The sequence below is a fragment of the Notamacropus eugenii genome, chromosome 1, assembly GCF_028372415.1.
Source record: "Notamacropus eugenii isolate mMacEug1 chromosome 1, mMacEug1.pri_v2, whole genome shotgun sequence".
NCBI lineage: Eukaryota > Metazoa > Chordata > Mammalia > Diprotodontia > Macropodidae > Notamacropus > Notamacropus eugenii.
In genome coordinates, this window is record NC_092872.1 from 181,008,398 (window position 1) to 181,031,297 (window position 22,900).

At 44.2% G+C, this 22,900-nt stretch overlaps 1 protein-coding gene and 1 pseudogene across 1 annotated transcript; one reads left to right on the forward strand and one right to left on the reverse strand.

Annotated features, from left to right (window-relative positions):
- Nucleotides 1-4,042: 4,042 nt before the first annotated feature.
- On the reverse strand, nt 4,043-14,115 carry CYP17A1 (cytochrome P450 family 17 subfamily A member 1). Its single transcript, XM_072621215.1, has 8 exons — nt 13,628-14,115; nt 11,211-11,352; nt 10,678-10,907; nt 9,694-9,780; nt 9,289-9,489; nt 8,769-8,938; nt 6,289-6,392; nt 4,043-5,964 (listed from the first exon to the last, which is right to left on the reverse strand). The coding sequence occupies exons 1-8, from the start codon at nt 13,922-13,924 to the stop codon at nt 5,678-5,680; spliced, it is 1,518 nt and encodes a 505-aa protein (XP_072477316.1). The 5' UTR covers nt 13,925-14,115; the 3' UTR covers nt 4,043-5,677.
- LOC140511918 (importin subunit alpha-1 pseudogene) lies at nt 14,098-21,696 on the forward strand (annotated as a pseudogene).
- The last annotated feature ends 1,204 nt before the right edge of the window (nt 21,697-22,900 follow it).

Here is a 22,900-nt window from a genome sequence, read left to right on the forward strand (position 1 = left end):
TCCCCCACCTCCACCCCAGGCCCATAGGAGCTGACTGCTGGGTCTGGGGGCTCAGAGTCAACATTTCAACTATAGACGTGTGGATGCCACTGGCTGCTTCTCTAGTGTAGAAGCTTGGCTTTATCTAAGACAGATGACCTCTATGGGCCCTTCCAACACAAAATCCATGATTTAATAGGATCTAGGGAAAGAGCAAACTTTTTTCTTGATTTAGCCTTCAGGTGCCTCCATTAGAATTTCTTTTTAAAAAATGGTTGATATCTTTGGTTGTTATAATACCTAATTTCCCCTTGTATTCCTCTCTCTTTTCTCTCCCAGGGAGCAAGAATTTTTAGAAAGAGAAAGAAGAGGGAAAACATAAGCAAAACTGGTCTAGGAATCTCCAAATGCTTGTTAGACACAAGCTATGGTCACTGGCTTGGCTCTGCTTTTGGTCACTAATTGAGCTCCCAATTGAGTGATCCACCTGAGGGTTACAACCTTCTCTGAGAGGAATTCACTTGGCTAAGACAGTTGTATGGATATCCTGGGATTCCTTGAAGGGAACTGGGTCCTTGGGGGAACTTGGACCCATTTTCTCATCCAGAGGTTTCCCAGATATGAAGGCTTCCCTTGTCGTAGCTAAATGGAAGATGGAGAGCAGCCAGTCCACGCTGTCCATGTTCTGTTTGAATTGAGTAGGATTCATTAATCAGAGACATTGTAAAGGGTGGTCAGGACAAAGAAAACTGAGTCAAAGGCAAGACCGGTGTCTTGGTGTATTGTTGGTTAATAGAGGATGGCTAAATCCATAAATGCTTATGGATGGATTGAAATCCAAGCTTCCTGGTGTACAAGGATAAAAGTCACACTTTCTGAAATGCTGGAGGACTCTCACTGTCATGAAAACAGGGGTTAATAGAGAACCTCTGCAGGAAATTTATTGAGGCTGCAAGAGAAGAACTTTCGAGCTGGAAGGTGCTTTAAAGATGGTTTAACCCCCTCCTCCAGATAAGGAAATTGAGGCCCAAAGTAGGAAGTTCACCACTTGTTAACGATATCCTCAGATGCCAGGCCAAAGTGGTAATAGGATGTAAGAGAGTTGAAGGCCATATAGACAGTCCTTTGAATATGGTGAAAACCACGTGGGATCCTGATAATGTTTATGTAGAATGCCAAGATGTGGAAGCCCTGTCTGAGTGGGATCAGGAACAAGTTCATTGTCAGCAGACTCAGTCAGCTGGAGCAGAAGCCCCCAATCTGCATCAGGCTCCAGGTCAGGATGGGAAAGGAGACAGGGGATTGTGGTAGGACTTGGTTAATGAGGCGAGGTCTACTCAGGGAGATGCTGGCAAATGTTGATCCGCCGACTCTCCCCAAAACACCACACATTTCTAAGTTTAATATGCATAATTAACACTTTTTTCCATCTTTTCCTTAAGCTTAGACCACCAACAAAAGAAGAAACCAAGACCTGATTTGTAGCATTTGCTGATTTGTGACTTGTAAATGATCACACTGAAAATTTAACAAGTGCCTCTTGAGAGGTGGTACAGCTGGCTCCAGCCCACCCCTGAACTGTCCAGTATTAGGAATGGTTGTGACTGCAGTATATGTTTAAGGTAATAAACAGCAAAGAGGCTAATGGGGCAACTAGGCCATGGTTCTCCCCTTCCCACCCCCACTGACTGGATCTACTGCACCCAAATGTTCATGGCTGCCTTGCTTCTCTCTCACATCCTGCCCAACAACCTTACAAATGCAGACCTGTCTTCACAAGGGACTGAGGGAGAGTGTGTGGATAGTTCAGTGTAGACCTCCATTACAAGGATACAGAGTAGTGGTCAGACCAACCAGTGGTGGATCGGAAGTGTAGCTTTGGAAGCACAGAACCTCGTACTTTGTGCCATTTCAGGGATGGCATGTGATTCTCCAAGGCAGGTAGAGTGGAAAGAACACAGTCCTGAGAAAGAGACCAAGTCCTGTCACATACAACCAAAAAGGTAGGTTGGAAGCAGATTAAGGAAAGGCTTGAATACCTGGCTGAGGATTGTGGGGATTGCTTCATCTGGTTGGTCCATCCTGAAGTCAATGGGATATTTCCCTTGATCAGTAGGTTTGGAGTCAGTATAGAGAGGGTCCCTGATTACTCGGTGTTGCATGTGATGGAGAATAGAGGCTGAGAGCAAGGGCTTGAGGAGGCTAGTTGGCTTTCAGGAGTACCTGAGTGCAGGGGTGGTGTGTGTGTGTGTACACTCTGTGTGTGTGTACACTGTGTGAGTGTGTGTGAGTATGAGTGTGTGTGTACACTGTGTGTGTATTGTGTGTGACTGTACAATGTGTGTGTACAATGTGTGTACACTGTGTGAGTGTGTGTGTGTATGAGTGTGTGTGTGTACACTGTGTGTGGATCTGTGTGTGCATGTGTGTGTGTACTGTGTGTACACTGTGTGTGTATACTGTGTGTGTGTACAATGTGTGTACACTGTGTATATGAGTGTGTGTATGTACACTGTGTGTGCATCTGTGTGTGTGCATGTCTGTTGGTGTGTGAGTATGAGTGCGTGTGTACACTGTGTGTGTACAGTGTGTGTGTACTGTGTGTGACTGTACAATGTGTATGTACAATGTGTACACTGTGTGTGTGTACACTGTGTGTGTGTATGAGTGTGTGTATGTACACTGTGTGTGCATCTGTGTGTGCATGTGAGTGTGTGTGTACACTGTGTGTGTGTACACTGTGTGTGACTGTACAATGTGTGTACACTGTGTGTGAGTATGAGTGTGTGTGCACACTGTGTGCATCTGTGTGTGCATGTGAGTGTGTGTGTACACTGTGTGTGTACACTGTGTGTGTACTGTGTGTGTACAGTGTGTGGTTGTACAGTGTGTGTGTACAATGTGTGTACACTGTGTGTGTGTGTACACTGTGTGTGTGAGTGTGTGTGTGAGTATGAGTGTGTGTGTACACTATATGTGCACCTGTGTGTGCATCTGTGTATGCATGTGTGTGTACACGCTGTGTGTGTACACTGTGTGTGTATACTGTGTTGTACAATGTGTGTACACTGTGTGTGAGTGTGCATCTGTTGGTGTGTGTGTGTGTCTGTGTGTGTACACTGTGTGTGTGTACAGTGTGTATACTGTGTGTGCATGTGTGTGTATGTACAGTGTGTGTGTACACTGTGTGTGTGTGTACACTGTGTGTCTGTGTGTGTACACTGTGTGTGTCTGTGTGCATCTGTGTGTATACTGTGTGCGTGTGTGTATACAGTGTGTGTGTGTACACTGTGTGTCTGTGTGTCTGAGTGTGTGTGTGTGTGTGTGTATGTGTGTACACTGCATATCTTGTCGAAGTTCTGTAATTCTAGTAATCTGCCCTCCTCCTGACTTCTTCCTCTATATGTCTGCCCACAGCACTATGTTGGGGTTTGTTCACATTCAAAGAACACAAATGGATGCTGCTGCCAGATTTGGGTAAAGTTTTTCGGGAGGTCAGGGGGCCCCAGGCATGGCATTGTCACCTCACAGGAGAAGCTAAACGTGCTCTGATCTTGTGACCTGATCTGATGGGTTTCGAGAGTAGGAGCCCTTTCTCTGGAACATGCAAAGCTGGCGTGATGGTGTGGGGGGAAATTGTGTCCTCAAAACATCTCTCTCCAACCCATGCTTTCCAGAGAGCAATTCCAGGGGAAGATCTCCACAGGGCAGCTGAGGGAGTGAGTATGCTGTGCTTGCTGGGCCCCCTGATATACGGTGGCTGGTAGATTCCCTATAGTAAAATTAGGTCAAGAGTCCCAAGGATGAACAAACATGTATGGGTTGTGAGTTCCAGTGTGTGTGATGTGTATGTGTGTTGTGTGCCTTTGTATGGTGTGTGTGTGTGTGTGTGTGTGTGTGTGTGTGTGTGTGTGTGTGTAGGGGGTGAGGGAGTTTCTAAATTGATGAGATCCTCATTTCTTTTGGCTGTTTCACAGAGGAGAAGGTGATGTCAGCTCTGACCCTCCTCTTAAGTTGGTCCACATAAAAGGGAACATTCCATCCAACTTGACCAATCCACAGGTCATCACACACATGCAGAATGCTTTATTTGTTTCAGATTCTGAGGACATTTGAAGTGCTTCATTCTACCCTGCCCTTACCGTCCATCTTACCACTCCCTCACAACTCATTTATCCTTCTGGGCAAAGAACCTGGTGGGTGGGGCAGATGACTTTGGAGATGGTTGAGGAATCAGTCTGACTCTCGAGGGTGAACTGATTCAAGGGGTAGTGGTGGTATTTGGCCCCTTCCCAGCAGCTCAGATAATGGGCAAGTTTGGGAGATGACCGTGCTGTCTCTTCCGGCACCTTCCAGCAGCCCTTCCTCCTAGCCAAGATCCTAGAAAGTGACTAAAAGGAGCCTTTTCCCAAGTAGATTCCCAGTGGTAATGTCAACAGAACTGAACCAGGTATATTTGCCCAGGTTAGTCACCCTGCCAACTGTAGATTGGCTCCAAGTTTTTAAGTACTTTGCCCAGTTCTCTAAGCTGTTCTTGGACTATCTTTGTAGTGAGACTTGGAGAAGAGAATTGGTCCTCCAGGATGGGCTTGGATTTCAAGGTGGGGGAGCCAGGACTCTAAATCATTAGCACGAGATTTTCAACCATTCCTTCTCTGGTGGGAGAAGATTGTAACTTGAAATCAAGGAGGAGGTGTTTTCCTCTGTGTCAGATAGTCCCCTCTTCCCCCAGAGACAGGGACCGTCCTGTGGATATCTGTCTCTGGAGGTAGGAACACTAGTATCCATTATCTATCTAGTTCAATACGACTAAAGCTCTGAAGATACCCCTGACTATTACCTAGATCCTGACCTCAGCTTGCCTCCTGCCATTCTGCAGGACCACCTCCCTCTGGCCCTCCTGTAGTCCTTGTCTGTTGAAGGAAAAAGTTTGGATGACCTGAGAATCCAGTACTGGTGTCCATGGACAAATATATTTGACCCTTCCATAGACTGAAGACCCATCAAGGATAAGGGTCCTTTTTTTTTTTTTTTTTTTTTTTGTCCTCTGGCTAGCTCAGGGAGGGTTGGGAGCCTTGGATTCTATCTCCTGAAAAGGCTTGAGCATCCACGTCCATGCGGTAGGTGATGGGAGAGAATCCAGATTCCTAGACTAGAGTTGTCTAAGTCTTCAGCAGGGATTCAGCCTTCAGTTATGATTTCTGTGAGAACCCCATGTTTTCCTGGGGTCGGAGAGGGCTCACCAGGTATATGAGAAATAGCTGTTCTAGGTCTTGGTCTAACCTTCAGGAAGACAAGAACCCCAACCTGGCTGGTGTTGCTGGTAAGCCTGGTGCCACCTGGATTTTTGAGTTATAATTAGCTACAACTCGGACATGGAATACAGGGAAAAAATGACCAAAGGGACTGGACATATAAACCCATCACAGGGAGAGTCCAGTAGGTTAGAAATCATTCGGGACAAAATCCCTAGCCTACCTATTGGAGGAGAGGCTGATGGAAGGAAGAAGCAGAGTGGATATAGGAAGAAAGGGAACGAATGGCAGGAGTTCTGTGCTAGAAGTAATGAATATATACCTCCCTGAAGCTGAGGAGATGGGGTCAGGGACTCAGGGCAATCTCCACTTAAAGCTACTTCTTGTTGCTTCCTTCTACATTTTGCTCATGATTACTCCTGAGCTAATGGTGGAAAATCTGACTATTGACTAGAGGCACTCAGCTGAGCCTCCCTCCAGCCCTTCCGCTGCTTAAACTTTGCTTTGAAGGGAATGATCTGATAGACCACTCCAAATTCCCCCTCTAAGGAGGGTAGTTCTCCATCATCAGCTACTTCCAGGTCAAATCTCTGTAGGATCCAGGCCATAAAGAGGAATAACTCTGCCCGGGCCAAGAACTCCCCGATACAGGTCCGGGGTCCACATCCAAAGGGAAAGTAGCTGGCGCTTGGCGTGATAAGTTGTTCCTTATTCTTGTCTAGGAATCTTTCTGTGAAAGAGTTAGTGAGTGGGTCAGTGAGAGGATCCAAGTTCCCTCTGGAAATAAAATGTTATGCCAGCTTCCTTAAAAGGGGGGAAGTCCTGGTTTGAAGAGGGAAACATGATGCCCCTTGGAAAGCCTTGAGATTGAGGAAGCAACCCAGTTTCCACCTTAAGGAAGAGGAATATGGAAAAATATATGGCTTCCCACCCCATGGAAATTTGTGTTTGATGTTCAAGGAACCCCTTGTTTTGGAATTCTTGCTTTTAGCTCAGTGCCTGGCACACAGAAGATTCTTAATAAATTGCTAGATGACTAATTTGACTGACTCACCTGGCTTAAACTTTTCTGGCTCATCCCACTCTTCAGGGTCATGATGGATGGACCACAGGTTGATGTAGATCCTGGTGCCTTTGGGGATGGTGTATTCTCCAATGCTGTGAGGAGAGGAGTCATCATTCCACATGATACTGTCCCCTCTTTTTTCCCTTCTTTCCCATGCTTAGGGATCTCTGCATAATGTGAGCATCTACTTCTCAACTAAAACTGATCTTTCGAAGATCACTAATGACCTTCTAATAACCAAAGAGCCAAATTCAGCGGTCTCTTCTCAGGCTACCCCCCCCCCCCAACCTCCTTGCAACCTTGACTTTCTTTTTAACACCTTACCTTCCTTTGGCTTCTATGACTGTATGCCTATGATTCTCAGCTACTTCTGAAAACTTCCTCTCTATTTTCTTTCATTCCTCTTCAACAACTTTCTTTTAAATGCAGGCATTCCTCCAGTCTCTGTCCTAAACCCTCTTCTTTTCTCTCTTATATAGTTATTCCTTCCACATTGTGACTTAACCACATCATCCCCCATTGCAGTTTTGATGTATCATGGGTCAGCATAAGAAATTAAATACTAAATAGATATCCACTTAAATAAATAAATATCTTAAATTAAAAAAAAGAAATTAAATGGGAATTTGGGGGTTTTGCAGAAGCCACAGAAGACACATGAAGGCCAGCAGATGACAGAAGAAGTTCAGAAACTCAGAAATACATAAAATATATGTATAGTATTGTATAATATCAACCCAAATTTTACAATAGGGCATTATAAATACTCCATGAAAGGAAAATAAAATATTCAGACTTCTTTGATTATGAAGGGAGGGTCAAAATTTTTTCTGTGGATTTTCCAGGACCTAGGGGTACCAAGCCCTTAACTCCTGTGATGTGGAAGGGATACTGTATTTTCTCCTTTCATGCACTCATCTGCTCTCAGTTTCAGCTATCAATTGCATTGATGGCTCCCAGATCCATAGATCTAGTCCTAACTTCTTTCTCCAACCCAGACCTATGTTTCCATCTGCCCCCCGGACATCTCCATTCTTACCAATTCACTTAGATCCCTTCCCTGTTACTACAGAATGCCCAGGGGACTAGTGTCTACTATTAGCAATCCAGGCTACAGCCAAATCCCCTTTGTATACCCTGAAAACAATACCTCTTCCTGCAGGTTAGAATCGTCTACAGGTGTGAGAGGTTGCCAACCTCTGTTCCTGAACTTCTTACATTTTGAAGTTGCAAACAAAATCACAGTCTCAATTTATCAACTTTTCCCTCCAAACCAGACTGTTTTTGTCCATGTCATCATCATTCTGTCAGCCAGCTAGGCTTGAAACCTTGGAGTCATTTGGACTCCTCCTCCCTTCCTTTTCCCATCCAGTGATTTTCTAAATCCTATCATTTCTCCCTCTTAGCATTTCTCAGGGGCACCCCCACCACTCATTCTAGGTTTCCCTACCATGCCCCCTATGCTCCAATGCTCACCAGGGCCCAAGTAATCTTAAAATGAATTGTACATGTCATTCAGAACTTTCAGTAATGCCCCTTTTCCTAGTAGTCTCTAAATCTTCTTATTACAACAACAACTATTACTCCCTTTCACTTCCTCTTCAGTTTCCCCAAGAGCATGCTTTCAGAACTCATCTTGCCTTTTCCTGTCTCCTTATGCTAATAATGCACTTCCTCCTCACCTGCCTCCTTCAAGGCGCAACTCAGCTGTCATCTCTTCCATGAAGCCTTCCCTGATGCCTCCAGCCAGAAGTGATCCTTTCCTCCTGAGCTCTCTTAACAGCATTAGATCTATATTTCTCATATGCACTTACCACAGTCTGAATTACAGTTAAATATATCTGCCTTATATCCCTTATTAGATCATAAACTTTCTGAAATCAAGGATCACTTCTCATTTATCCTTGTAACCCTTCTCCGAACTTAGCACAAGGTTCTGAACCTGGTATGCCTAATAGATATTTGTTGAATTGATTTGGAGGAGCCACTTAACCCCTTTCTTCCCTTCTAACCCCAAAATGAACATCTTTGGGACATAATGTACTCTACATCAAAGTGGGGGAGGTCAGACTGACTAATGAGCTTTAAGGTCCTTCGAGATTTGACATTCTATAGTTTTGCAAAACTTATGTTTTTTATTTTGGAATCAGTGAGCTTTTCCCTTTGGCATCTTAGTGAGCCTGATATGGGAAGGAGACTGTATGTCCACATACAAATGCACACATGATTATCTATGTGAACAAACGCTCTGTGATGGCTATGGCTACTGGACTACGAGCCTCTAAACAGCTCTCCCAGAGCTTTCTGCCCTATCTCTGGGGCCATGTTTGTCCATGGCAATGCAGGTAGGTAGGTGTAGGTTAATTGATGGGTGGACCATTGAGTGAATTGGGAAAGAGGGAAAGGATCGGTCAGTGGATTAATTGATAGGATGATTAGGAGTAAGTGGATAAGGGAATTGGGCATACCTGCTGTCAGTACATGCCAGGTGGGGGATGAGCAAGGGAGCCACCGGCCGTATGCGGAGTACCTCGCGTATTGTGGACTCAAGAAGCAGAAGCTGGTTCCTGTCACTGAGCACAGGTGTTCGGGTAAAGCCAATTTTCTGGTCAATTTCCTCCTGGATCTTCTCCTTTACCTGGGGATCATAGGGAGGTGTGTGTGTGTGTGTGTGTATGGAGTATGTGCTCATGGGCTACATGCCTTCAAATTCCAGGGCAAACAGCAGGGGCATGAGCACTTGGACATGGATCCCAGAGGGCTTGTCCTCCTGAGGCCTCTGGTCAGTATTTGGAGGAGAAGGATTGAAGGGAGGGTCTTGTTGCTTAGATGTCTGCTCAGACAGTTGGGTCTGGGTGGTGTTATGTGTCACGGATGCTCACTTAATACAATTTACATTCCAGGAGCCCAGAGATGGGTGGAGGTCTTCCCTGAGCTCTTTCTGGGGTGGTGAACTGAGAGCCAGGGAATGCTGAATGGCAGTCTCACCTGGGGATAGTGTAGCAGGTAGGCGATGCACCACTTGACAACGCTGCTGGTAGTCTCCACCCCAGCTCCGAAGATGTCGCTCACTGTCATCAGGATGTGTTCATCTGTGATCTCTGGCTCCTGGGTCAGATGGCTATTGTTTATCTTGGCTTTCAGCAGCGCATCCAGGAGGTTGTTGACAGAATCTATGTTGAACTTCTCCTGGGAGAATGGGGATGGAAAACGGATCTGTCTTCTCTGGAACCTCGAGTCCCTTCCCCTCTCCTTATCTTCCTCCTTCTCTTACTTCCCACCCCCATCCCACAGCCCAGGAGTGGGAACACAGTTGGCATACATATTGGTTCTTGACAACATCCCCACCCTCTCTTCCCACACCCTCCAAGCTTGCACTGTTCTGTCATGTACCTTTTGAATTTTAATTTTTTCCTCCATCATCTTATTCCGTAGCTTGACGCTCTCCTTCAACTGTGTTAGCTCTTTGTTGGGGAACAGCTAGAAAGGGGGGAGGGATAGAAAGGAAGTCTTGAAGGCAGATCCTTGCTCTGCCCCCAACTCCAGTCTCCCTAACTTCACTCTCTACTCCAAAGACTGGGCCCTTGATTCTGGTCCCTACTATTCTACCACCCCAACAAATCTTACCTGTCCTGACTCCCTGTTTACTGTATACACTCCTCCACCAAGCAGTGGAGACATGAGGTAACCCTTGAGGACTTCCTGGCTGGGGAAGCCAGGATGATGAGGCCTGGGTCCATGGTAGCCCCTCTTCCTACCCCTAGCCAATCACAAGTGTGTTGGTTTTGTTTTGTTTTGTTTTTTTGGAGAACATGTTTTCTGTCCAGTCTTGTTCTTAGCAACCATTGGGGGAGATGGGTGAGGGAGAAATAGAAGAAGTCAGTAATCCCTACTATTGAGGAGCTCATGGTTTGTTTAGGGAAAGAGACACATGCAAGTGATGAAGCAACAAAAGGCAGTCTATAATTCAGAGATAGACTCTGTGGCTCAAATTGTAAGAGCTTTATCAGTTCAGAGCAGGGTGAGACTAGTGTGGACTTTAACAGTCAGGGAAGGTTTTCCTGAGGAGGTGGACTTAGGTTCATCCTTTGTGAAAGAATGAGAAGGATTGGGATTAGGAGACCAGGTGTTTTAACTAAGAGAGAGAGAGAGAGAGAGAGAGAGAGAGAGAGAGAGAGAGAGAGAGAGAGAGAGAGAGAGAGAGAGAGAGAGAGAGAGAGAGAGAGAGAGAGTGTGTGTGTGTGTGTGTGTGTGTGTGTGTGTGTGTGTGTGTGTGTGTGTTCTGCTGAGAGTGTGTGTGTGTGTGTGTGTGTGTGTGTGTGTGTGTGTGTGTGTGTGTGTGTGTTCTGCTGCAGGGTAGGGCCTTAGAGCTCTTACCTGAATCCAGGGAAAGATGTCAATCAGGCTGTCCCTGGCCACACTTTGGATAATAACATCGTTAAAATGCATCATGACCTCTATGTCTTTATCCTTTCGTTTCCAGGAGCTGCTGAAGCAAAACTGGCAGATCACATTGGCCGAAGCCAGAAAACAGTCCAAAGCTGGGTCCACACTCTGTCCTTGTGTGCTGCTCAGGGCCTTACATAGAAAATTGGCCTCTTGGCAGACTAGGGAGTTACAGAGAGGAAAAGATGGATAACAGTTGGGTAGGGCCAGAATTAAGGGGAGAGAGACCAGCCCTACTCCACACCTCAAAGACAAGTCCACCCTTCAAGGACAACCCTCCCACCCCCACCACCGATAGTCAGTTTGAGGATGACCACCAGGTGGCAGCAGCAGCCTGGGATCCTTCTGGTGATCCCCTTACCCCCATATCAGTGGCTGCTGTCAGGCCCTGAGCCCAGGGTCTCCCAAGCTTGCTCTTGCCCCCTCCCTACTGATCCCTAGTAGCCCCTGGTCTTAGTACTCACTGATCTTTTCAAAGTTCTGGGAGGAGCGATCCTTAAACAAGGAAAAGGTGGACTGCACCAGCTTCCTATACATTCGCCACTGAGGACCGTACTCACTGAAGGCAATCCCCTTGCCTGAGCCACTCAGGATGTCTGTGCTTACCTTTGGAATTAGGAGAAAATTGGACTCAGGTGTGTTATACTCTAATCTCTTCATCTGCCCTCACTCACCATCCCCAAGGGGAGATGGTAGGCACTAGTCTTGGACTTCCGTCCAGGTAGTAAGAGTTAGTCAAAAAACTTGGAACTCAGGTGCACAACATAGGTGTCATCATCACCCTCCCCCAGAATTCTACCAATCTTCATAACATTTCTCATCAATGCTCCCTTCTCTCCCCCAACACTTCCACCATCCTGCTCTAGGCCCTCATTTCATATCTGAGCAACTGTAATAACTTTCTAGTTGGTTTCCCTAAATTAAGTCTCTCCCCATTCCAATCCATCCTCCACTCAAATGATAAATTGATCTTCTTAAAGTGTAGGTCTAATCATGTCATCTCTCCTTCCTCCCCATTCGGTAAATTCCAGTCACCTCCATAAACAAATATAAAATCCTGTTTGACACACACACGCACGCACGCACAGACTGGCTCCTTTGTTGTTCCTCCAACAAGACAATCCGTCTCCCGGCTCTAGGCATTTTCACTGGCTGTCTTCCATGCATGGAATGCCCCTCCTTTTTATCCCTGTTTTCTGGCCTTCCTTGCTTCCTTCAAGTCCCAGCTAAAATCTCGTTTTCTACAAGTCTTTCCAAATCCCTCTTAATGCTAGTGCCTTCCCTCTGTTGCTCATCTCTAGCTTATCCTGTTTATATCTTGTTTGTACACATGTTTTATGTTGTCTTCCCCCTTTAGACTCAGAGCTCCTTAATTGGGGAGGTATGACTTTCTTTTGTGCCAGGCACTGTGCCAAGGGGCTGGGGATATAAAGGCAAAAATGAACTAGTCCCTCTCCTCAAGGACCTTACGTATGACTGGAAGCCACATCCATCATGAGACCAGTCTGGAGGCAGCCTCACAGTCTTCCACCCACTGACCCAATCTGTCCACTCCATATTACCCAAATAGGTTTTTTCATCCTCAGTCCCTTACTACCTACTTCCTTTCCATCTCTGTTGCCCACTTAACCCAGACCAACCCTTCTGTAACCTTGAAAAATGGAGTGTAGAGAGAACATAAACCCTGATTAGGCTGGAGTTCTCAGCAGTCAAGGTTGTCAAGAAAAGGGAGGATGTTGCAAATTAGAGAGAAGAAATCCTAACTCACAGGATTTAGACCTGGTAGTTGTTGTTCAGTTGTCTTTTCAGTCATGTCTGACTTTCCATGACTCCATTTGGAGTTTTCTTGGCAAATATGCTTTTCCAGCTCATTTTACAGAGGAGGAAACTGAGGCAAACAGGGTGAAATGATTTGCCCAGGGTCATACAGCTAGTATCTGATGCCAGATTTGAACTCACTAAGCTGAGTCTTTCTGATTCCAGATTCTGTACTCTGTGTACTGTGGTGCTATCTAGCTGCCCCAGAGATCTGGTAGAGACCTTAGAAATGATGTAGCTCAATCTCATTATTTTAAAAATGAGAAAACTGAGGCTTATCAAGGGACAGTGAGTCGCTAAAGGACACACAGGTCATTAAAGAGCAGAACTGAGACTCAGATCTGAAGCTGTCAGGTCCTCTGCCTTCCAAATCCATTGCTAGATGCTTAGTGACCAGAGGGACACTTTGGTGCTCTTCAAGCTGTTGATATGGCCAGGAAGGGTTAGGGTGGAGAGGAGGGTACCCCAGGATAACAACAGGACCCTAGTCTTCCCCTTTCCCCTTCTCCCCTCTTTCCAAATCCATTTCCTCCTTCCTTCTGCCTCCCTCTCTTCCATTCCTTCTCCCTTTGGTATTTTCCACCCTTTGACTGCAGGAAGGAGTTTCCACCAGGGTTCTCCACAGCTGAAATAGGGGAGAGGAAGCTGAACAAGGTAGGAGCTAGAAAAAAGAAGGGAAGGAAGATTGTCATCTGCAAAAGACTGAGAAAAACTCTTTTTAGCTTTCTCTGAGAAAGAGAAGAGAATGTCATCACCCTTTTATTCCTGCCCAGATTTTACAGACCAGGAAGTTGAAACCCAGAAAGGTCTAATGATTTTGCCAATGCTGCTCCTTGAGTCACAGGCTGAATGAAAGGTAGCCCCCAGTTTTCCTCATTCCCAGCCTACTCTGTCATGCTACTTCTCACCCAAGTCCAGAAGAAAGAGGGGCATGTCCCTCTTGCCCTATTAAGCAGCACTGAAGCTCATCCTCACATCACTCCCGTCCCTGGGATCTAGGTGGTGCAGGGCTCTTCCCAGGTCTCCCTCCTCAGTGGTTATCAACAGTTGTTAAAATGCTTACCATTCGGGGGCGACTGGCAAAATCCTTTCCTTTCTTGAGAAGTACTTCCTTGGCCAGTGAGAACTGATTCACTACCACAGCATACCAAGGACCCAGCCAAAAGGCATAGATGTGACCATACTTCTCCTGAAGCTTGGTGAAGTAGATGTGTGCCTGGTCAGAGGAATTCATATATGGAAGGCTCCCCAGAATGGGCAGATGGGGCAGACATAGGGGATATTTCTTGCCCAAACTCCCCAGCTTCTGCCAGATGTAGTATAGCAGGGTCAGCAGGGAGATTATGAGGAACCACCACATTCTAGTTTTGGGGTGGCTAGAGAGAAAAGATGTGGGAAGTAGGAACCAGGCTCTGATGGATATGGGCAGTAGAGGGCAGGCACACTGGGGCCCACAGTACTCCAGCTGCCTTTTTAATGGTGGCCCTGCTCATCACCTTGACTTTTGGAATGTTTATCATGACTGGAGAAAGTTTTCCTGGGAATTGAGCCAGGTCTAGGTCCTCTTCCTTGATGAAGTAAGAAAACGAAGTAGAGAGGAGTCAGGGATCAGGGCCTTGTAACCTCCTATCTGCATTTCCCAGTTGGGGGGGGGGCAGTTGACCTAGGAAAGTCCTCAGAAACCTGCAGTGAAATAATATGCAATTTGATTTGGGGAATTTTCTCTTTTTTTTGGAAGGTATAAATCAGATCTAAATTAACTATGACAGCTCTGACGAAAGGCTTCCTTTGGAGGAACAGCTTTCTGCAATAAGCCTTAAATCAACCAAGAGGTATATTTAACTGAGTGTATTAAATTCTGAGAAAATGTGTGACTCCTGTTCTCACAAAGCTTATAGTCTTATTAGGGGGAACAAAACACACACACACATAAAACTAGAATGATTAAGAGCTAAAATGTGTGGTTAATATGATGTGTGCAGTAGCAACTCAGAAGAGGAAGAAATCACTACAGTCTGAGGTGACTGGAGGAGACTTTAGCTGGGCCCTGAAAGGTAGATAGAATTTAGAGCAGTGGTTCTTGACCTGGGGTCTGTGAACTTGGTTTTGAAAAATATTTTGATAACTATTTCAATATAATTGGTTTCCTTTGTAATCCTAATATTCTATTTACCTCCTTAGTGTCTTTCTTTTTAATGTTTTTGGTTGGATTTATTAAGTTCTGAGAGGGAACAGTTGAGGTCCCCCACTAGTATAGTTTTGCTGTTTCTTCCTTTAATTCACTTAACTTCTCCTTTAAGAATTTGGATGCTATACCCCTTGGTGTATATATGTTTAGTATTGCTATTGCTTCATTGTCTATGACTCCTTTTAGCAAGATGTAGTTTCCTTCCTTATCTCTTTTAATTAGGTCTATTTTTGCTTTTGCTTTGTCTGAGATCAGGATTGCTATCCCTGTCTTTTTTTTTTTTTTACTTCAGCTGAAGCATAATAGATTCAGTTCCAGTCCTTTACTTTTAGCCTCTGTGTGTCCCTCTACTTCAAGTGTGTTTCTTGTAAACAACACGTTGTAGAATTCTGGTTTTTGATCTACTTTGCTATTTGCTTCTGTTTTATGGGAGAGTTCATCCCATCCACATTAACAGTCATGATTACTAACTGTGTATTTCCCTTCATCCTATTTTTCCTCCTGTTTAACCTCTCTCCTTTACCCTTTCCCTCAGTGTTTTGCTTCTGTCTACGAGCTCCTCTGATCTGTCCTCCCTTCTGTCAGTTTCTCCCCTCCTTTAACTTAATCTTGTCTCTCTTACTTCCCTGTCAGGTAAGATATGTTTGATTGTGTATATTATTCCCTCTCTGAGCTAACACTGATGAGAGAGGTTCAAAGTCCATCCAAAGTAAGGTTCGAAGCCCATCCCCACCCTCCCATCTTACCCTTCAGTGTAATAGGTCTTTCACACCTCTTCATGTGAAATAATTTACCTCATTCTATCTCTCCCTTCCTTCTGTGCCCAGTGTGCTCCTCTTTCTCAAACCTTAATAGTTTTACGTCATTCCCTCAAATTCCCCATATACCCTTATCATCTGTCTATGTATATTCTTTCTAGCTATTAGTGATGCAAATCTTAAGAATTACAAGTATCGGGGGCTGAGCTAAAGTGGTTGCTGGAAGTCTCACCGTAACGCAGCTGCAACCTCCTCCTGCTTCTCCTACGGGGCCCGGTGACCTCCTGCAACTTCCCTCCTTGCCTTTTTCCCAGTGTTGAACACAACCATGTACACCAAAGAAAATGCTAATTCACCTGCTGCCCAGTTTAATAGATTTAAGAACAAAGGGAAAGACAGCACAGAAATGAGGCGCCAGCGTATTTAAGTGAACGTAGAACTGAGGAAAGCTGAAAAAGATGACCAGATGCTGAAAAGAAGAAATGTCAGTACTTTTCCTGATGATGCTACTTCTCCTCTGCGAGAAAACTCCAATAAGCAGGACTCTGCACTTTGGTCCATTGAAGATACGGTCAAAGGCATAAATAGCAATATTCTGGAAGTTCAACTTCAGGCTACTCAAGCTATGAGGAAACTCCTTTCTAGGGAAAAACAGCTTCCCATAGACCAAATAATTGAGGCTTGTATGATTCTAAAGCTTGTAGGCTTCTTGGACAGGACAGACTGTAATCCTATTCAGTTTGAATCTGCTTGGGCACTTGCTAACATTGCTTCTGGAACATCAGACCAAACCAAGGCTGTGGTAGATGGAGGGGCTATACCTGTGTTCATTGCCCTGTTGGCCTCTCCCCAGGCTCACATCAGTGAACAGGCAGTGTGGGCTCTGGGAAACATTGCAGGTGATAGTTCAGCCTACAGAGACTTGGTTATCAAGTATGGTGCAATAGACCCTCTTTTAGCTCTGCTTGCAGTTCCTGATGTATCATCATTAGCATGTGGTTACTTAAGAAATCTTACCTGGACACTTTCAAATCTTTGTCACAACAAGAATCCTGCTCCCCCAATAGAGGCTATTGAGCAGATTCTTCCTACATTACTTTGTCTTTTGCATCATGATGATCCAGAAGTTGTGGCAGATAGCTGTTGGGCCATTTCCTACCTCACAGATGGCTCCAACGACAGGATTGAAGTCGTTGTGGAAACTGGAATCGTCCCACAACTAGTGAAACTTCTGGGATCTGGTGAATTGCCCATAGTGACTCCTTCCTTACGGACTATAGGAAACATTGTCACTGGGACAGATGAACAAACTCAGGAGCCCTTGCTGTCTTTCCTAGCCTGCTTACACACCCTAAAACCAATATCCAGAAAGAGGCTGCATGGACCATGTCAAACATCATGGCTGGCTGCCAGGACCAAATACAGCAAGTTGTGAATCATGGATTAGTTCCATACTTGGTTGGAATTCTGTCAAAGGGAGACTTTAAGTCACAGAAAGAAGCTGTATGAGCTGTCACAAACTACACAAGTGATGGAACAATTGAGCAGATTGTGTATCTTATCCAAAATGGAATTCTGGAACCTTTAATCAACCTCTTGTCTGTGAAAGACAGCAAAATTGTCTTGGTTATTTTGGATGCAATTTCAAATATTTTTCTGGCTGCTGAAAAACTAAATGAAACTGAAAAACTCTGTATCCTAATTGAAGAATGTGGAGGACTAGACAGAATTGAAGGACTTCCATCCCATGAAAAGGAAATGGTATATAAGGCTTCTTCAAGCTTAATTGAAAAGTATTTCTCTGCAGAGGAAGATCAAAATGTTGTCCCAGAATCTACCTCTGATAGCTATACCTTCCAGATTCAAGATGGCACGCCTGGGACCTTTAACTTTTAGATTTTCCAGTCAAACCTTCAAGTCTTGTATGCCTTGTTCTTGGCATAATTTTGTCTTACTGTCTCTCTACTTTAAGATCTTTTTTTCAAATGTGACTTTTAATGTAGCACTAATGCATACTTGAACAGTTTGGACTGTGTACATACAGCATGAAACCTCTATCCTCAATAGGGTTCTTATTTCTATGTGGAATTTCCTGTCTTTCAGTGTCCTGTAGATAAAAACAATTCCACCAAAAAAAAAAAAAAAAGAATTACAAGTATCATCTTCCTATATAGGGATGTAAAGAGTTTAGCTCTATTGAATCTCTTATGTTTTCTTTTCCCTTTTTACTTGTTTATGCTTCTTTTGGGTCTTGATTTTAGAGATCAAATTTTTGGTTTAATTCTGGCCTTCTTATGAAAGCTTGAAATCCTTCTATTTCATTGAATGACCTTTTGATGTATTATGCTTCATTTTGCCAGGTAAGTGATTCTTGGTTGTAGTCCTAGCTTCTTTGCCTTCCAGAATATGTTTAATATTGCAAGTCCTATGTAATCCTGATTGTGGTTCCTCAGTATTTGAATTATTTCTTTCTGGCTACTTGAAGCATTTTTTTCCTTGACCTGATATTTCTGAAATTTGACTGTAATGTTCCTTGAAGTTTTTATTTGGGCTCTTTCCTAAAGTGATTGGTGGATTCTTTCAATGCCTATTTTGCCATCTGATTCCAGGATATGAGAGCAGTTTTCACTGATAATTTCTTGAAAGATGCTGTCTAGGTCCTCCTTTTGATTATGGCATTCAGGTAGTCCAGTGATTCTGATATTGTTTCACTTGCATCTATTTTCCAGGTCAGTTGTTTTTCCCATTTTCCTTTTTTACATCTTTTTTTTCATTCCTTTGAATTTGATTGATTCTTGATGTCTCATACAGTCATTAGCTTCTCCTTGCCCAATTGTAACTTTTAATGAGTTATTTTCCTCAATTAGCTTTTGTACTTTCTTGTTTATTTGGCCAATTGTACTTTCTAAGGAGTTGTTTTCTTTAGTGGATTTTTTGTATCTCCTTTTCCATTTGGGATATTCTATTTCTTAAGCAGTTGTCCTCTTTTTCCAAGCTGTTGTGTCTTTTCTTCATAATTCTCTTGCATTACTCTCATTTCTTTTCCCCATTTTTCTTCTCCCTCTCTTATATGATTTTTAAGCTCCTTTTTGAGCTTTTCTATGAGTTCTTTCTGGGCTTGAAACCGCTTCCTGTTTTTATTTATGACTTTGCCCATAAGTGTTTTGATATTGTTTTCCTTTTCCGAGTTGGGTCTTGATCTTCCCTGTCACCATAATAACTTTCTATGGTCAGAATCTTTTTTGTTGTTGTTGGTTTTTGCTCATATTTTTTGGTCTTTTTCCTTTCTTTTAAATTTAAGCTCTGCTCCCAGGGTAGAAGGGGCCCTGTCTGAGGTTTTTTGTGCCAGGGCTGCAGGTACTAGCTGTTTAACCTACTGCTGCTCTAATGTTGTCCTAAAGCCCACAGGGGACCCTGATGTCTGCTGCTGCACTGAGGGGATGGGGTAGGGAGTGGCTGGTGCTGCAGGAGGCCATGGGGGTCTGGTAGCTTAGCTGGTGCTGAGCCAGGGTCCTAGTAGTAGTTTCTGGCATATCCTGAGGCTGGTGGAGCAAGTGGGGGTCTGGCTACTGGTGGCTGCCAGTTTTCTTAGGCATTCCTAGGGTTCCTGTCTACCTATTTGCTTGGAACTATACTGAAGAATATGGAAGTCTGACTGCTGGAGGTTGCCTGTTTGTCCAGGGCTATGTTGAGTCTGCCCATTCCCCTGGCTATGCTGATGGGGGGGGGGTTCTGGTTCCGGAGTTTACCTGCTCCACTGGGGCCCCACTTGTTTGCTGAGGTGGGACTTGCCGCTGGGAAGCAAGACTGGCTTGCTGGGAAGTGTCCTGTCCTGGACTGTGTTCCTCTTTTGCCTGAGTAAAATAGATCTTTCTTGCTGATCTTCCAAGTTTCTTGGGCTCAAAGATTGTTTTACCCTGTTTTTTGCTGGTTATACTGTTTCAGGATTTGTTTTGATGCATTATTTTATGGTTGTTTGGAGGCAAATATGGAAGAGTTATAGCAATTTACTGCTTACTCCACCATCTTGACTCCTGGGTCCTTTGTAATCTTATGTATTTTATTTTATGTATTTAAAAACATCATTCTGAAAAGGGGGTTTTAGTTGTTACCACACTACCAAAAGGATTCACGAATGGAAAGGAATTAAGAACCTTTGATCTAGAGAGTTAGCAGGGAGGGGAAACAGCATGAGGAAAGATGACAAGGTGACAATGAATCTGGCGTGTGCTGGGGTAGAAAGATCATTCCAGATGCAGAGAAGGGCTTCTGTTGAGGAGGAATGGAACATAGGGTAAGGTGGGGCTCTTTGTGGAGGGACTGAGTGTCAGGCTAAGGAGCTTGTACTTGATGTGAAGTCAGATTTTCTTTTTAGCTCTGGTCTTTTCATCAAGAATGCTTGAAAGTCCTCTATTTCATTGAAAGACCAATTTTTCCCCTGAAGTATTATACTCAGTTTTGCTGGGTAGGTGATTCTTGGTTTTAGTCCTAGTTCCTTTGACTTCTGGAATATCCTATTCCATGCCCTTCGATCCCTTAATGTAGAAGCTGCTAGATCTTGTGTTATCCTGATTGTATTTCCACAATACTTGAATTGTTTCTTTCTAGCTGCTTGCAATATTTTCTCCTTGACCTGGGAATTCTGGAATTTGGCCACAATATTCCTAGGAGTTTCTCTTTTTGGATCTTTTTCAGGTGGTGATTGGTGGATTCTTTCAATATTTATTTTGCCCTCTGGTTCTAGAATATCAGGGCAGTTTTCCTTGATAATTTCATGAAAGATGATGTCTAGGCTCTTTTTTTGATCATGGCTTTCAGGTAGGCCCATAATTTTTAAATTGTCTCTCCTGGATCTATTTTCCAGGTCAGTTGTTTTTCCAATGAGATATTTCACATTATCTTCCATTTTTTCATTCTTTTGGTTTTGTTTTGTGATTTCTTGGTTTCTCATAAAGTCATTAGCCTCCATCTGTTCCATTCTAATTTTGAAATAACTATTTTCTTCAGTGAGCTTTTGAACCTCCTTTTCCATTTGGCTAATTCTGCTTTTGAAAGCATTCTTCTCCTCATTGGCTTCTTGAACCTCCTTTGCCAATTGAGTTAGCCTATTTTTCAGGGTGTTATTTTCTTCAGCATTTTTTTGGGTCTCCTTTAGCAGGGTGCTGATCTGTTGTTCATACTTTGCTTGCAAGTCTTTTATTGCTCTTCCCAGTTTTTCCTCCACCTCTCTAACATAATTTTGAAAATTTTTTGAGCTCTTTATGACCTTTTCCCAGAACTGATTCCATTGAGTGGGCTGGGATGTAGAAGCACTGACTTCCGTGTCTTCCCCTGATGGTGAGCACCGCTCTTCCTCATCAGAAGGGAGGGGAGGAGAAACCTGCTCACCAAGAAAGTAACCCTCTATAGTCTTGGTTTTTTTCCCTTTTCTGGGCATTTTCCCAGCCAGTGACTTGAGTTCTGAATATTCTCCTCACACCCACCTCGCCTCCAGATCCTCCCAGCCAGCACTTAGGGTCTGAGGCTCAAATGCTGCTTCCCAGCCTCAGGGCTTTGGGCGGGGGCAGGGCTGCTATTCAGTGTGAGATTATGTTCAGGTGCTCAGGTGGGGGCAGGGCCGCCTCACGGGCTCAGTTCCCTCAGGGGGTTTATGCAGAGACCTTCAACAATGGATCCAGGCTCCTTCCTGCTTGGGGAGCCCCAGTCTGCTCCCGCCTCCGCTGTTGCCTCCCGAGGGGGCCTGAGTATGGGGGAACCCCACTCCCCTCTTGACCCACCAAAGAGACCTTCTCACCGACCCCCGTCACCTGTGGGTGGAGGGACCTGCGCGGCCGCTGGAGATTTGGTCCCTGAAGCCCGCTCGGATCTTCTCCTCTCAGTGCCGGGGCCAGGGCAGGGCTGAGCTGGGCTCCACGTCCGCAACACGACGGACCTTTTGCGAGAGGTTTGCAGGTCCCTCTGGAACAGAAATCTTATCCGCTCTGCTGTTATGTGGCTTCTCCTGCTCCCGAATTTATTGGCAGCTCTTTACTACAGATATTTCATGGGCTGTGGGTTCGGAGCTAGCGTATTTGTGTGTTTCTACTCCGCCATCTTGGCTCCACCCTGACTGATAACTTTTTCAGTCATACGTTGGCACACAAACTGGGCACATTTTTCTCTATAATAAACAATATGATTATGAACAATTTTTTTGAACAAACGCATCTTTTTTTTCCCTTTCAGTAACATCCTTAGGATACAGTCCTTGCAGTCAGATTACTAGGTCAGAAGGTATAAAAAGTTTTGTATCTTTTATTACATAATGCCACATTACTTTCCAAACCATCGTACCAGTTCACATCAGCAGTTGAACAATCACGTTTCTCCACAGCAGTACCAACAATGAATTTTGTAATTTTTAACTATAATTGCCAATCTCTTGGGCAGAAGGTTATATCTCAGAGTTGTTTTAATTTTCATTTCTCTTATTATTGGATAGTTTTAAAATTCCATCAGGTCATTTGTGTTTCTTACTTCAGAAATTACCCACATTCAATTACTTTGCTTGCAAGATGTTTAGGATACTTTTTTTTAGGTTCAAAGAATTGCACAAATACAAGACCAGAGAAATCTAGCTGGCTAGCAAGTTGTTGTTCAGTCATTTCAGTCATATCCAACTCTTTGTGACCACATTTGGGGTTCTCGTGGCAAAGATACTAGAGCGGTTTGCTATTTCCTTCTCTAGCTCATTTTACAGATGAGGAAACGGAGGCAAACAAGGTGAAGTGACTTGTCCAACACTACATGACTAGTAAGTGTCTAAAGCTGGATTTAGAGTCTTCCTAATTCAGGCCCAGCACTGTATCCACTGTACTACCTATCTGTCCCCATGATAAAATACAAACTCCTGAAACATTCAGTCTGGTCCCAACCTAACTTTCCAGACTTACCTCCTACTGGTCCTATGAATTTTCTGATTCAATTGGGTTGTTATTCTTACTGTTCTTCAAAAGAACAAGAAATCAAGGGGGGATGTGAGAGGGAAAAAGTGAAGCTTACTCTCATCACATTTGGCTCAAGGAAGGAATAACACGCACACTCAATGTGGTATGAAAATCTATTTTACACTACAGGAAAGTGGGGGAGAAGGTGATAAGCAGAGTGGAGGGGAATGATGGAAGGGAGGGCAAATGGGAGGAGGGAGCAATTAGAAGTAAACACTCTTGGGGAGGGACAAGGTCAAAAGAGAATAGAAGAAATGGGGGGCATGAAAGGATGGAGGGAAATATTGTTAGTCTTACACAACATGACTATTATGGAAGTCATTTGCAAAACTACACATATATAGCCTATATTGAATTGCTTGCCTTCTCAGTGGGGATGGAGGAAGGGAGAGAAGTTGGAACTC

Coding starts and splice junctions, on each gene's coding strand:
- CYP17A1 (XM_072621215.1), bottom strand. CDS start 13,924: ATGTGGTGGTTCCTCATAATCTCCCTGCTGACCCTGCTATACTACATC. Junction 11,353..13,627: donor TTGCCAGTCGCCCCCGAATG/GTAAGCATTTTA, acceptor CTAATTCCAAAG/GTAAGCACAGACATCCTGAG. Junction 8,939..9,288: donor ACCTGCTACACTATCCCCAG/GTGAGACTGCCA, acceptor TATGATCCCCAG/GTAAAGGAGAAGATCCAGGA.